Source organism: Tachyglossus aculeatus, chromosome X4, assembly GCF_015852505.1.
Source record: "Tachyglossus aculeatus isolate mTacAcu1 chromosome X4, mTacAcu1.pri, whole genome shotgun sequence".
Taxonomy (NCBI): domain Eukaryota; kingdom Metazoa; phylum Chordata; class Mammalia; order Monotremata; family Tachyglossidae; genus Tachyglossus; species Tachyglossus aculeatus.
The window spans coordinates 14324780-14338120 of NC_052098.1; the positions used below are offsets into that span (position 1 = coordinate 14324780).

A 13341-nucleotide genomic window follows, 5' to 3' on the forward strand; every position below is an offset into this window, starting at 1 on the left:
CATTAATATAAATAAAGAAATTACAGCTTGCTCTGTGCCTGAAGAATTTCAAGGTGAAATTATAGTCAGGTAACAACTGAATCATATTTTTATTAGAAAAGCATGCAGTCTGTTAAGAATATTCTACGAGATCTGGATTAGATTGACACAGCAAGAAGATAGCCTAATCCCCAGACTGGAATCACCTAATGCAAAAGTCCCACTCTTCTTTGGAGAGAGGTCATAGAGTGACCCCAGGGTGGGCATTTGCAGTTAAATGAGCTAAATGAGCTCTTCCCCCAGGGGAATAGTGACTTCAGCGTGGTCTCTCTAGCAGCCAAACCTCATCCTTTTGCCTGACAGTCCCCCAGGAACCTGCTCCAATTCAAGAACAAAGTGCTTAGACACTCTGACTGCTTGGGCATTTTCTTCATGAAACCTATCCCGTGGCACTGACAGCTCCACTTGGCACATTAAGACCCAGAGACTGTTGTTCAAATGTAATAGACACACAATTGTCTCTCAGTCTGCTGCTGAACTACTAAACTGGCTGCGAACTCTGGCTAATGCAGCACTGGCCACATCTCTGATATTTTCGACTCAAACGGGCACCACCCAAGCCGTGATGGCTTTCTCTGTTCCCGTGAATTTGGCTTTCCCCGGTGACAGCTGCCCAACCCTGACTGCAGAGACGATTGTACCCAAGGGGGAAATGACAGCAGATATATTTACAGAGGGCTAAGACTCCTGCTACTCTAGACCACAGCTAAGAATATTCCACATGGGTCCTACTACCAAAGTCCATCAAATACCACTTCTTAAACAACCGGCCTGGAATCATATACATGCAATGGACTCATTTCTTTCCGGGGACAAGGGAGGAAACCATTTGGAGGTGATCGCCTTAAAAACCCAATTTTCACGATCAGTCATAATCTGTAGAAAAAATTACTTGTGCGGGCATATCAATTTATCTCAGTCCCCCAAATCACCCTCTGGGTTTGGGCAAACATATAAGTGGTGGGCTCTTTTCATCCCAGAAATAAAGTCCTGCAAGGGCTCAGGTCAATCTAACAACAACAACCACAGCAATAATGATAATAATTATTATTATAACAATAATAAGAATGATAATAGTGGTATTTGTTAAGGGCCTATTATGGGTCAGACACTATACTATGTAATGGAGCTTATATGCTAAACAGCAGCAGCATGCCTAGTGGAAAGAAGATGGGCCTGGGAGTCAGGGGACCTGGGTTCTAATCTCTGATCCAACACTTGGCTGCTGTGTGACTTTGGGCAAGTCACTTAACTTCTCTGGACCTCAGTTTCCCCTTCTGTAAAATAGGGACCAAATACCTGTTCTCCCTCCCCCGACAAGACTGTGAGCCCCAGTGCAGAAAAGAGACTGTCTGGCTTGATTATCTTGTATCTACCCCAGTTCTTAGTACAGTGCTTGGCACATAGTAAGTGCTCAATAAGTACAACAGTTATTATTATCATGATTATTATTGAAGAAAATTAGGTGAACACAGCAACAGTCTGTGTGAAGGGGAACAGATTCATGAAGAAAATGCACAAGAAGCTGGAGTGTCTAAGCATTTAGATCTTGAATTGGAGCAGGTCATTGAGTGATTGTCGGTCAAAAGGCTGATGATTGGCTGTCCTCATGGGACTCACGGCCTAAGAGGGTAGGGGAAGAGTAGATATTTAATCCCCATTTTACAGATGAGAAAACTGAGGTCAGAGAAGTTAAGTGACTTCTCCAAGGTCACCCAGTGGGCAAGTGGTAGAGGCAGGATTAGAACCCAAGCCGACTCACAGTCCTGTGCACTCTCCACTAGGCCATGATTGGGCAGTTCCCACAGTTCCTTCCGCACAGGTCAAACCATCCCAGCCACCGCCTCAGCACTTTAGTACTTATGTACAAACTGACAGTCTACTATCTAAATCCTCTAGACTGTAAGCTTCCCACTAGACTGTAAGCTCCTGTAAGCAGGGAACATGTCTACCAACTCTGTTATATTTTACTCTCCCAGAACAGTGCTCTGCACATAGTAAACACTCAATAAATACCACTGATTCACTGATTAAGCAATTACTTACCCACATTCTCTTCTTCCACCTAGCTGTAATTTATTTTGTGTCTGACTCCCCTTCTAGATGGTAAGCTTCTAGAGGGCAGATATCATGTCTTCTTCTATTGTACTCTCCCAAGTGCTTAGCAAAGTTCTCTGTCCAGAGTAGGTGTTCAATAAATACCACTGATTGATTGGGTTGCTGGACCTACAGTTTTCAGCAGCCCACAGAGACAATTAAACATGTACAAAAAATACCACTCATGCTTGACGTGCCTCAAGCCCATTTCTGGTCTTGTCAGACCTCTGCCAAACTTGAATGCCACAGGTCCCACAGGTCAGGTCAAGAAAGCTTCCCAAGAACCAGGACTATAACTTGAGTGAACTGGGCTAAGTCCTAAAAAATCACTCCTTACAGGGTTCTACCAGTGCCTAAGTCACTCCCATGATCAAGCAGACCTCAACACAAGTCACTTTAGTTGAAGCTGTTTTGCTTAGGAGTTGTGGATAATTAAGGACACTTTTCCTTATAAGTTGGATTGCTTAGTCTATGAGTCATCTGTTTGCTCAGTTTGCTGTCCTGAATCAGCAGCCTGCTGAAATCTATTTGGAAAGGTATGCAGAACTGCTTGATGAGGGGTGTTACATTTCAATAACTAGTTTCTCTCCACATTTTCTCCAGGCTATAGCCTATCATTTACAAAGCATGTTTTATTTGGGGGGGGGGGCGGGGGAGAGACCCCAGGGGCTTCATACCCCTCTTCCCACCACTATTGGGGAGAAATAGAAGCAGAGGGTGAGCAGAACTTGGACAAAAATTGCAACAATGGGAAAGTTGTAGTAGGTTTTCACCGAGGAAGGTTTTGCCTGAAGTGGTGAGGTGCCTGAGCACTGCTCTCCTCAAATGGTAATGACATTTTTTTAAAACTTGTGCTATTATACAACAACAGCAACAATAATAATAAAAATAATGGAGGTGGTATTTCTTAAACACTGACTATGTGCCCAGTGCTGGGGTAGATAGGTTCATTTCGTATGTTCGCTTTTCTGTGTATTTTCTTAGGAATGGTCTTCAGAAATTCAAAGTTAGGACAAAGAAAGCTTGATTTCGACTAGGTAAATTTCAATTTTTAATGTAAAAAATTGTAAATTTAATCTCAAATTATAATTGAACCAAACAAAATTACAGAAAAAACCCCTTTGGCTCTAACATAAAGTGCACTGGGTGGGCCGGGGGGGTGCGAGAGAGAGAGAGAGAGAGAGAGAGAGAGAGAGAGAGTGAGTGTGTGTGTGTGTGTGTGTCTCTGTGTGTGTGTGTGTGTGTGTGTGTGTGTGTGTGTGTGTGTGTGTGTGTGTGTGTGTGTGTGTGTGGTTCAGGAACAAAGTTAAAGGCCTGGAAGCATATTCCTACAGATACCCCAGTAGGTCTATAAGAAAATTGAACTGCATCTCATCATTTTGCTTTAAATTGCAGTTTTTAGGAAGGCATCTCTAATTTACCATGAAGTATTGAGTTGGGTAGCTAAGGAGGTATATTTGTTTTTTGAAGGCACTGCAGCAATAATACCACCTAGTCTCATGCAAATGACTTTGGAAAGGAAGTGAACTGTACTCACAAGTTATTATTATAATTACATTATCATTTCAGGACAATTGAGAGAGTCACTCTGATGTACTATTTGTAAATGAAGACAAATATAGACTCCTTCCTGGTGTACTATGGCCTAGTCCAAAGAGCAAGGGACTGGGAATCAGGAAGCCTGAGTTCAAGTCCCACCTCTGCTACTGGCCTACTGGGTGATCTGGGGCAAGTCATTTAACCCCAGGCACCTCACCATTTAAGCCAAAACCTTCCTCAGTGTAAACATACCACAACTTAGCCATTGAGGCCTCTCTGGGCCTCAGTTTCCTCATCTGTAAAATAGCGAGACCCATATGGAACAGGGACTCTATCCGATCTCATAATCTTGTATCTACCCCAGCGATTAGCACAATAGTAAGCGCTTAACAAATGCCAAATACAAGGGCTCTGCAAAATTATTCATGGTATTTCTGTTTTCCATATGCTGAGGAAAAGCTCGTGCAGATATTTTGTGGTGGCTCTTAAAATAATAATAATAATTATGACATTTGTTAAGCGCTTACTATGTGCCGAGCACTGTTCTAAGCACTGGGGTAGACACAAGGTAATCAGGTTGTCCCGCGTCGGGCTCACAGTCTTAATCCCCATTTTACAGATGAGGTAACTGAGGCACACAGAAGTTAAGTGGCTTGCCCAAGGTCACACAGCAGACAAGTGGCAGAGGCAGAATTAGAACCCATGTCCTCTGACTCCCAAGCCCGGGCTCTTTCCACTGAGCCATGCTGCTTCTTATAATAATAATAATAATAATAATGATGATGATGGCATTTGTTAAGCGCTTACTATATGCAAAGCACTGTTCTAAGTGCTGGGGAGGATACAAGGTGATCAGGTTATCCCACGTGGGGCTCACAGTCTTCATCCCCATTTTATAATAATGATGGCATTTGTTAAGCACTTACTATGTGCAAAGCACTGTTCTAAGCGCTGGGGGGATACAATGGGATCAAGTTGTCCCACGTGGGGCTCACAGTCTTAATCCTCATTTTACAGATGAGGTAACTGAGGCTCAGAGAAGTTAAGTGACTTGCCCAAAGTCACACAGCTGATAAGTGACAGAGCTGGGATTAGAACCCATGACCTCTGACTCCCAAGCCCGGGCTCTTTCCACTGAGCCACACTGCTTCTCTAATGAGCCTTGTTCTGTGTTATCTATGCAGCACTTGACTGTGTACCCCCTGAAGCACTTTGATACTCACTCCAGCCCCCACAGCACTTATGTACATATCCTTTTATTCTACTGTTTCCCCTATTCCTAATCTATGTTAAGGTCTGTCTACCTCAGTATACTGTAGGCTCTTTGTGGGCAGGGATCGCCTCTACCAACTCTGTTAATATTGTACTTTCCCAAGCAGGTGGTACAGTGCTCCGCACACAGTAAGTGCTCAATAAATATCATTGTTTGATTGATTGGTCGTTAAAAAGTTCTGAATTGTTCTGGGAACCTTCCTGATCACTCTCCCTGGCAGTCACACACCAAGTTTTGTTCCTGTCACTCCAGGGTCACATTCACAACAGGAACACACAGGCAGCCACATGAAATTCCACATGACGCCAAGGACAAGACTGAAGTTGACAAAAAGGCTGGGTTTGAGCAATTCTGTGGATTCCTCCTCCCTCCTCTAATCACCCCAACAGTTCCCTGAGGCCCAGAAGACTATGCTGAATGTTTCTATAGGGAAAAGAAAAAAAATCTTATCTCTGATACAGTATTTTAATATGATTTGGGATGGAGAATTCCTGTCATCTCTGGAGACGTGTGAGAAAAAACTTTTTCCACTGCCTGCTTCCTGACTATTGCACTGAATCAGGAACAAAAAAGAACTCAAGCAGCCTCAAAACCCTTTTCCTTTCTGAAAATGAGGAATCAGTCACAGAACTTTTCAACTGTGAATGAGACATAGTGCATAGCACCATACTGCACTTCATTCTACTATTTCCCTGAAGTTAAAGGAGGCTGATTTGCAATCATCTTCTTTCCTCTCATGAGTACAACTTTTAACAACGAGGGAAGTAAAGAACACAATGTTCGGATTGCATTGACTGACTTTCCCCTGGGACTAGAGAAGCAGCGTGGCTCAATGGAAAGAGCACGGGCTCAGGAGTCAGAGGTCATGGGTTCTAATCCCAGTTCTGTCACATGTCTGCTGTGTGACCTTGGGCAAATCACTTACCTTCTCTGAGCCTCAGTTACCTCATCTGTAAAATGGGGATGAAGACTGTGAGCCCCACGTGGGACAACCTGATCACCTTGTGTTCCCCCCCAATGCTTAGAACAGTGCTTCGCACATAGTAGGCACTTAACAAATGCCATCATTATTATCATTATGACTAAGTCCTGCTGTTTTCTCCTGTTAAGACTCAACCACATATTTTAATTTAAAAATATAATCAGGGTTGCAGTAAACATATCATTCTGTTCCAAAGAAGAGCTTCCTCTTCTCTGCACACAGTAAGCGCTCAATAAATACGATTGATTGATTCCTCCAAATGAATACATTGCAAGCTCTATTGGACAGAGAGTCCTTTTTAAAAGCTACTATTTCCATTTCAATTCTACATGTAACTTTTGGAAGTGTTTCCATTTTTGGTCACTTTAGTGGCGTTGAAAAAGAAAACAGAATGCTGGTTCTGCATGAGAACCTGTCTACTTGTTTTGTTTTGTTGTCCGTCTCCTCCTTCTAGACTGTGAGCCCATTGTTGGGTAGGGACTGTCTCTATCTATTGCCAAATTGTACTTTCCAAGCACTTAGTACAGTGCTCTGCACACAGTAAGGGCTCAATAAATACGATTGAATGACTGAATGAATGAGAGGCCATGGACTTACAGGATAAGGCCTAGAAGACCTCTATTTGTTCCCCAAACAGGAATGCTAAAAGAAGCAGACAGTGAAAATGTGGCAATAATTCTTCTGCCTGCTCAACAATGTGCCAGAGTACCGTTGTTGTTGTCATTATTATTATTATTATTATTATTATTATTAATTTAAGCGCCTACCATATGTCAAGTGCTGTTCTAAGCACTGGGGTATTTGCAAGGTAATCAGGTCAGACATAGTCCCTATCCCACATGGGGCTCACAGTCTTAAGTTCCAAAGAAATAAAGGTGAAAGAATCACCCCTGTTTTGCTCTACGAGGGATGCTATGGAAGGCTACCTTCTTTCTCTAGCAAATTGCACAAAATAAAAGGTAGCATGGCTGTTCAGCAACTACATTATCTAATGATGAAGTCATTGGAGCCTTGAGTTTTTGAAAGATGAACCATCTTCCTTCATTCACCGCTGGGTCCACCCCAAGATCCAGTTCTGGGAGCACTTATCTCCTCATGGCTATATTTGATCTCACACAAAAAGAACCATCCACACTGAAAACTATTTCCACATGTAAGATTTACCCCAGGGGGGTGGAGGGAATCAATAACTGTCACAGAGTCAGAACAGAAACTGATTTGAAATGTGTTCCATGGGTCTTGAAGGAAACAGGAAAATATAAAATAAATAGGGACTGAGCCTCAAATCTACTCAAGGGGTGGTCACAAACACCCACATGTATAGCAAAACACACTAAAAAATTTGCAGAAATGTAAATCATTGAACCAATTAGGACCAGAGTTAACATTTTTGATAAAAACATAAAGGGTAGTCATGTCCAACAGCACATCAATACCAATTCAAATTATAGTCCAAATCAAAATTTTAATATGTAACAGACAAATGGGAAATTTGGTACCCATCAATTTTAAGGTATTTGTTTTCCAGTTTATCTCATCAGCAAACAAAAAACTAACGAGTTAGTTATGTTAAAACATGCAGCCAAATTTTCTTGGACACACTGGCACAATAAAGTCCCTTAGTAGATGGCCCTGGAGACTTGGAATGAATGAAATTATGACCTTGGAATACAATTGGAAGAGACTTGGGTGTGGTATGAGGCAACAGAAATCTTCCATGTGTTCTAGATAATAATAATAATATTTGTTAAGTACTTTCTATGTATCAAGCACTGTTCTAAGCACTGGGGTAGATACAAGTTAATGAGATCGGACACAGTCTCTGCCTCATTTGGGACTCACAGTCTAAGTAGGAGGGAGGACAGGTATTGAATCCCCTTTTTACAGGAAATTGAGGACACAGATGTTAAGTGACTTGCTTACGGTCACACAGCAGGCAATTGGCAGAACTAGTATTAAAGCCCAGCTCCTCTTATTCCCAGGCCCGTGCTCTTTCCACTAGGGCATGCTGCTTCTTTAGCTGCCAAGACCACTGGGTTTCCAGGAATTTGATATTCCAAAGACAAGTCAATGTAATGTATTTTAAAGCATCCTGGGCAGGCTAAAATCTAGCCAAGACAAAAACAAAGATATTACTATAAGAAAATTAACAAGGGCCTTTAAGGACAAGCTGTAAACTTAATGAAAGGGTAAGCCACATGTATGGCTCAGCTGATAAAGGAAAATTATGAAATAGCAGGAAGTCATTCTCTTCTGAGCATTTGAAGCGCACTAGGAAACATTTGGATAAGTAGAAAGGGAAGGCACGAGTCAAAATAATGTTGGCAGCAAGTACAATTCTAGCCAGTCATTTGGGACTCCATTTGCACAGTGTGCTTGAGGGTGATTGGAAAGGAATTAGAATTCTGGAATTCCTGGTGGAATTTTTGTTACTGCATTTGTGGGTACAGACACGTGCCTTGGTTGAAATGTTAAAATTACAGTGCATTTGCAAACAAATGAGTGATGAACTAATCCACTAAGTAACTGGGAAGACTAAGGCACAACCTCTTCAACCAACTCCTAGGTGAGGCTACAGCTAATCTTGATTTTTCCTTAGCTAACACACTCCTTTTGGGTCCTAAAGAAAGGCTATAAAGATCGTTCATTGGCTAGACAAAAGCCAAAATAAGCAAGGCATAAGCCCTAGTGGAAAGAGCATGGGACTGGAGGTCAGGAAACTTAGATTCTAATCCTGTCTCTGTCCCTCCCCAATGCTTGCCTGCTCTATTGTCTTGGGCAAGTTACTTGACTTCTCTGTGGCTCAGTTTCCTCATCTGTAAAATGGGGATAAGATACCTGACCTCGCTCTCAGATTCTGAGCCCCATGTGGACAGTGACTGTGTCCATTCTGATTGTCTTATATCTGCCTAAATGTGTAGCATAGAGCTTGGCACATAGCAAGAACTTTATAAATGCCATCATCATCATACCAATTTAATGACATAACAAGGTAATGTTAAATTTAAAAGCCTTGTATTAGGAGGCCAAAGAATACATGGTTAGTTATGATGTTCCAGTTACTCTTTCTCAGTATGTATCAGAAAGGTGGTATTAGAGAAGCAGCGTGGCTTAGTGGAAAGAGCATGGGCTTGGGAGTCAGAGGTTGTGGGTTCTAATCCTGACTCCGTCACTTGTCAGCTGTGTGACTTTGGGCAACTCACTTAACTTCTCGGTGCCTCAGTTACCTCATCTGTAAAATGGGGATTAAGACTGTGAGCCTCACATGGGACAACCTGATAACCTGTACCTACCCCAGTGCTTAGAACAGTGCTTGGCACATAGTAAGTGCTTAACAAATACCATTATTATTATTATTATTATTATTATTATAGGCTGTTACTTTAGAGTGGAGCTAATTGGGAGCATTCCTAAGAGCAATAGCAGGTACACATCTAACAATGAAAGATAATTTAAGTCCTTGAAACCTTTCCAGATTAACCTACCTGAAACCGTTCACTGATCACTCCACATCACTCCTGGCATTTAGATCTATCTCTAGAAATGCATGATACTTTTATTCCTTTGTAATATTAATACTAATAATGGTGGTATTTGTTAAGCGCTTGCTATGTGCCAAGCACTGGGGTAGATACAAGGTAATCAGGTTGGACACAATCCCTGTCCTTCATGGGGCTCCCAGTTTTAAGCCCCATTTTACAGATTAGGTAACTGAGGCACAGAGAAGTGAAGTGAGCATAGAGAAGTGAAGTGACTTGCCCAAGATCACACAGCAGACAAGTGGCAGAGCCAGCATTAGAAGCCATGTCTTTTGACTCTCAGGCCCGTGCTCTTTTCACTAGACCATGCTACTTCGTATCAGCTACTCTGTATCTCTTAAACCTCTGTTACTTGCATTTTATCAAGGAAGTAGTGTTGCCTAGTAGAAGGAGCTGAGACTGGGACTCAAAAGACCTGGGTTCTAATCCGGGCACTGCCACTTGTCTGCTTGGTGATATTGGGCCAGTCACTTAATTTCTCAGTGCCTCAGTTTCCTCAACTGTAAAATGGGTATTCAGTGCCTGTTCTCCCTCCTGCTTAGACTGTGAGCCCCAAGTGGGACAGGGATTGTGTCAAACCTGATTATCTTATACTTACCCTAGTGCTTAGTACAGTGTTTGCCACATAGTAAGGGTTTAACAAATACCATTGTTATTATTTGTATTTGTCTATGTGTACATCTATATATTCGTATTGGTCTTGCTCCTCCCCTGGGATTGTACACTCCTCAAAATGAGGGACTGTGTCTCATTTTTTTCTAAGGCCATCCAAGGGTCATATCTTAAACACTGTCAACTGACTTTCCTCTTTGCAGAACTGGTGATATCACATAGAACCCCAGTAATTGGGAGCCAGCTTACTAGTAACTGTCCTGCCTTACTGTATTAAACCACCAAAGCAGCGCTGTACCTGTTTTTTGGTCACACTGCCATCCACGGGGTCCACATATTCAAAGCTGTCCGCTTTTTCCACGCTGTAGACATGGCTCCCGACAGCAAACTGCTGGCCAGTGAAGGACTTGTCAGTGACCAAAGCCTCCAGGTCTCTCATTATGTAAAAAGTCATTCTAGGCTCCAACCCCTCATAATCAAACCTGGGATGAAGAGAGCAATGTAAGAAGAAATACAAAATCATGGAACAAAAGACAAAAAGAGTTGAAAGTGACCTCCAGAGTTCATCCAACCAATCTCCCTGTTTCTAGGAAACATGAAATCTCAGAAGATGTTGGACCCATTTTAAGTATCTCTGAAGGAGGAGATTTCATGATGTGCCCTGGTGACCCATTTCACTTTAAACAATCATTGCAGTTGAGAAGCTCTTCCTTACAACAAACTTCAGGACATCCAAATTTCACCAAGCACTGTAAAGTCTCAGAAGTAAGATTTGTGTCCTCAATCGCCAGAATCTCAAAGTAGGTCACTACATATGTATACCATCCTTTGTGAGAGCACTATTTGGCTCTCAACTAAAATTCATGAGTTCATGAGGGCCTCACAATTAAGTGAGCTGCCCACTGGGTTATGAGAGAAACATTTCCCCAGTGAGATGCTAGAATGGACTGAGTTGAGGGAGTGACCTGAAAGAGGAAAATCCTGACTATTTGAGGTGACTCAAGTGCCTACTAAGTTTCTGGCCAGAGTAAGGGTGTTGGTCAAATTCAAAGTCCCCTGCAGCTTCATCTGGATCTGGAATAATCTCCTCCCTATCTAGCATCCCTCCATCTTTCAGCATAGGAGCTGATATAATCTCCTCCCTACCTAGCATCCCTCCATCTTTCAGCATAGGAGCTGATACAGTTCAACAGTGATTCCAATCTAGACAAATCAAGCTGGAAATGTCCTAATGGGTTGCATGGCCCATCCCTCATAAGGAGGACAACATGATGTGGGAATAGCAGAATCTGCAAAATAGTATCTGCATCATTCTCTGAGCAAAGAATGATCCAGTCAGTGGAGCTTATCTGCACACACCAATTTCTTCCACATAAAGAGGGATGAATTGAGAAATGTGGAGAATTAATTTTCAGATTGACTGGAAAGCTGGCTCCCAATTATTGAGATATCTCTGACCTCAGGTTATATTTGCTGGTCAGTACATATACTGTCCACTGCACATTACATTCAGCTATACCACAGGAATGCTGAAACACTTGCATAACTCCAGTAAAATAAAATTTACATTCACCAATTGTCATTTCAAAAACACAACTTCATCTGTCCATTAGTGGGGAGAGAGAACTGAGTTTTGCCTTTTCATCATACCCTCTCTTCTTCTGGGCCTCCTCTTCATCTGAATACAGTTTGGATCATGGTTTATGACTTGACAGTTCTTTATAAATGAATGTAATGCTCGATTGCACAATATTCTCTAACATGGTACTTTTTCTGAGAAGAGTAAAAATGAACATCAGGATGAACACATTACTCTACCTCACTGGCAAAATCTAGAATGTCTTTTGAATATCTTGAGATACAAGTCCCCAAGCAAATCTCACTGAGCTGGTTGTAAGAGGTCTGCAAAGACAAGGCATTGCAAATGAACTGATTCATGCTGAAAAGCAAATGTTGATGTCTCTGTTTTCCCTTAAAAGCAGGAATTTGGGTTTCCTGGTGTCCTATCGCAGAATCGCAGACAATGATTACGGAAAAAGTCTAGCTGCCTCAAGCTTCCTCATTTCAACGCTACAAATATGCCTTCAGTACAGAACACCTTGGCACGGAATACAGTGCAGTGATGTTTACATTTTCACAGAGCGTTACGTGACTGGAGTTAAAGTCACTCAGAAATTACTGACTGATGTCATACATACCCTTTTCTCTAATGTTTATCTAGGCACATGGTCTTGTTAGAGGGAAAAAACATCACTTTATAAGGTAAGAGCAAAGTTACCTTCTCTTGGTCACCCTAGAAACACTGTTAATCTCCCAGCAATACAACCAGAAGCTAAGTAAATCCAACCAAGATTGCCCTGGGAACCCTCTAGGTCAGAACCCATTTTCCTCTCCTTGCTCTTATTCCCACCTGCAGTAGTAGTGGCGGCCAAACTTAGCCCAGTGATCTCTGACGATCTCTTCCACACCCTGCTTTCGAGCTGCAATAATTGAAAGCCAGATCAGGACAGCCCACAGTCCATCCTTCTCACGGAGGTGATCAGATCCTGAGGAGAATCAAATATGCTGTTTTTAATGGTTGGAACTAATGGCAAATGTTGAATAAAACTGAATAAAATATGCAGTGTGACAATTCTACGTCAACCTGAGAGCTTTCAAGAAATAGAGTGCAAGAGCCAGTTTGGGATGAAATGACAGGTTTCATGACCACCCAGGCATCTTTTTGTTTGTGGGGGGCTTCAGCTGAGCTTTCCTTGAAAGATAACAAACAGAATTTCCTCGAGAATTGTCTTTGACCACTGGCACTGGGTCCTCGGTGGTCCCTTCGGCTTTGCTGTGGGAGTGGGAATGGGACAGGTATACTCAATCGATCAATGGTATTTAGTGAGCACTTACTGTGTGGAGGCACTGTACTAAGCACTTGGGAGGGACAATACAATTGAGTTGGCAGGCACGTAGTTATTAATATAAATAAATAAATTATGGATATGTATCTAAGTACTGTGGGGCTGAGGGTGGGGTGAATACTAATGCCCAAGGGCCACAGATCCAAGTGTCACTCATGAGGTAAGCTCAGTGTGGGCAGGGAATGTGTCTGTTTATTGTTATATTGTACTCTCCCAAGCACTTACTACAGTGCTTTGCACACAGTTAGCGCTCAATAAATACGATTGAATGAATTAATGAAGGTGGCAGGGACACAAATCCTTTCTGCCCTCAGAATCCAGTTCCACCCCTATCTCTGCACTGAAGAGTTTGCC

The 13341-nt window shown here is 42.3% G+C and overlaps 1 protein-coding gene across 1 annotated transcript in view; it reads right to left on the reverse strand.

The window, feature by feature from the left end:
• The window catches only part of PGM5 (phosphoglucomutase 5), a 190657-nt gene that overhangs the window by 51764 nt on the left and 125552 nt on the right, over positions 1-13341 (reverse strand). Inside the window, exons 8-9 of the mRNA XM_038770071.1 lie at positions 12492-12627; positions 10380-10563 (exon numbers count right to left, since the gene is read on the reverse strand). Coding sequence (XP_038625999.1) covers positions 10380-10563; positions 12492-12627 — 320 coding nt within the window. The remainder of the gene's footprint in view (positions 1-10379; positions 10564-12491; positions 12628-13341) is intronic.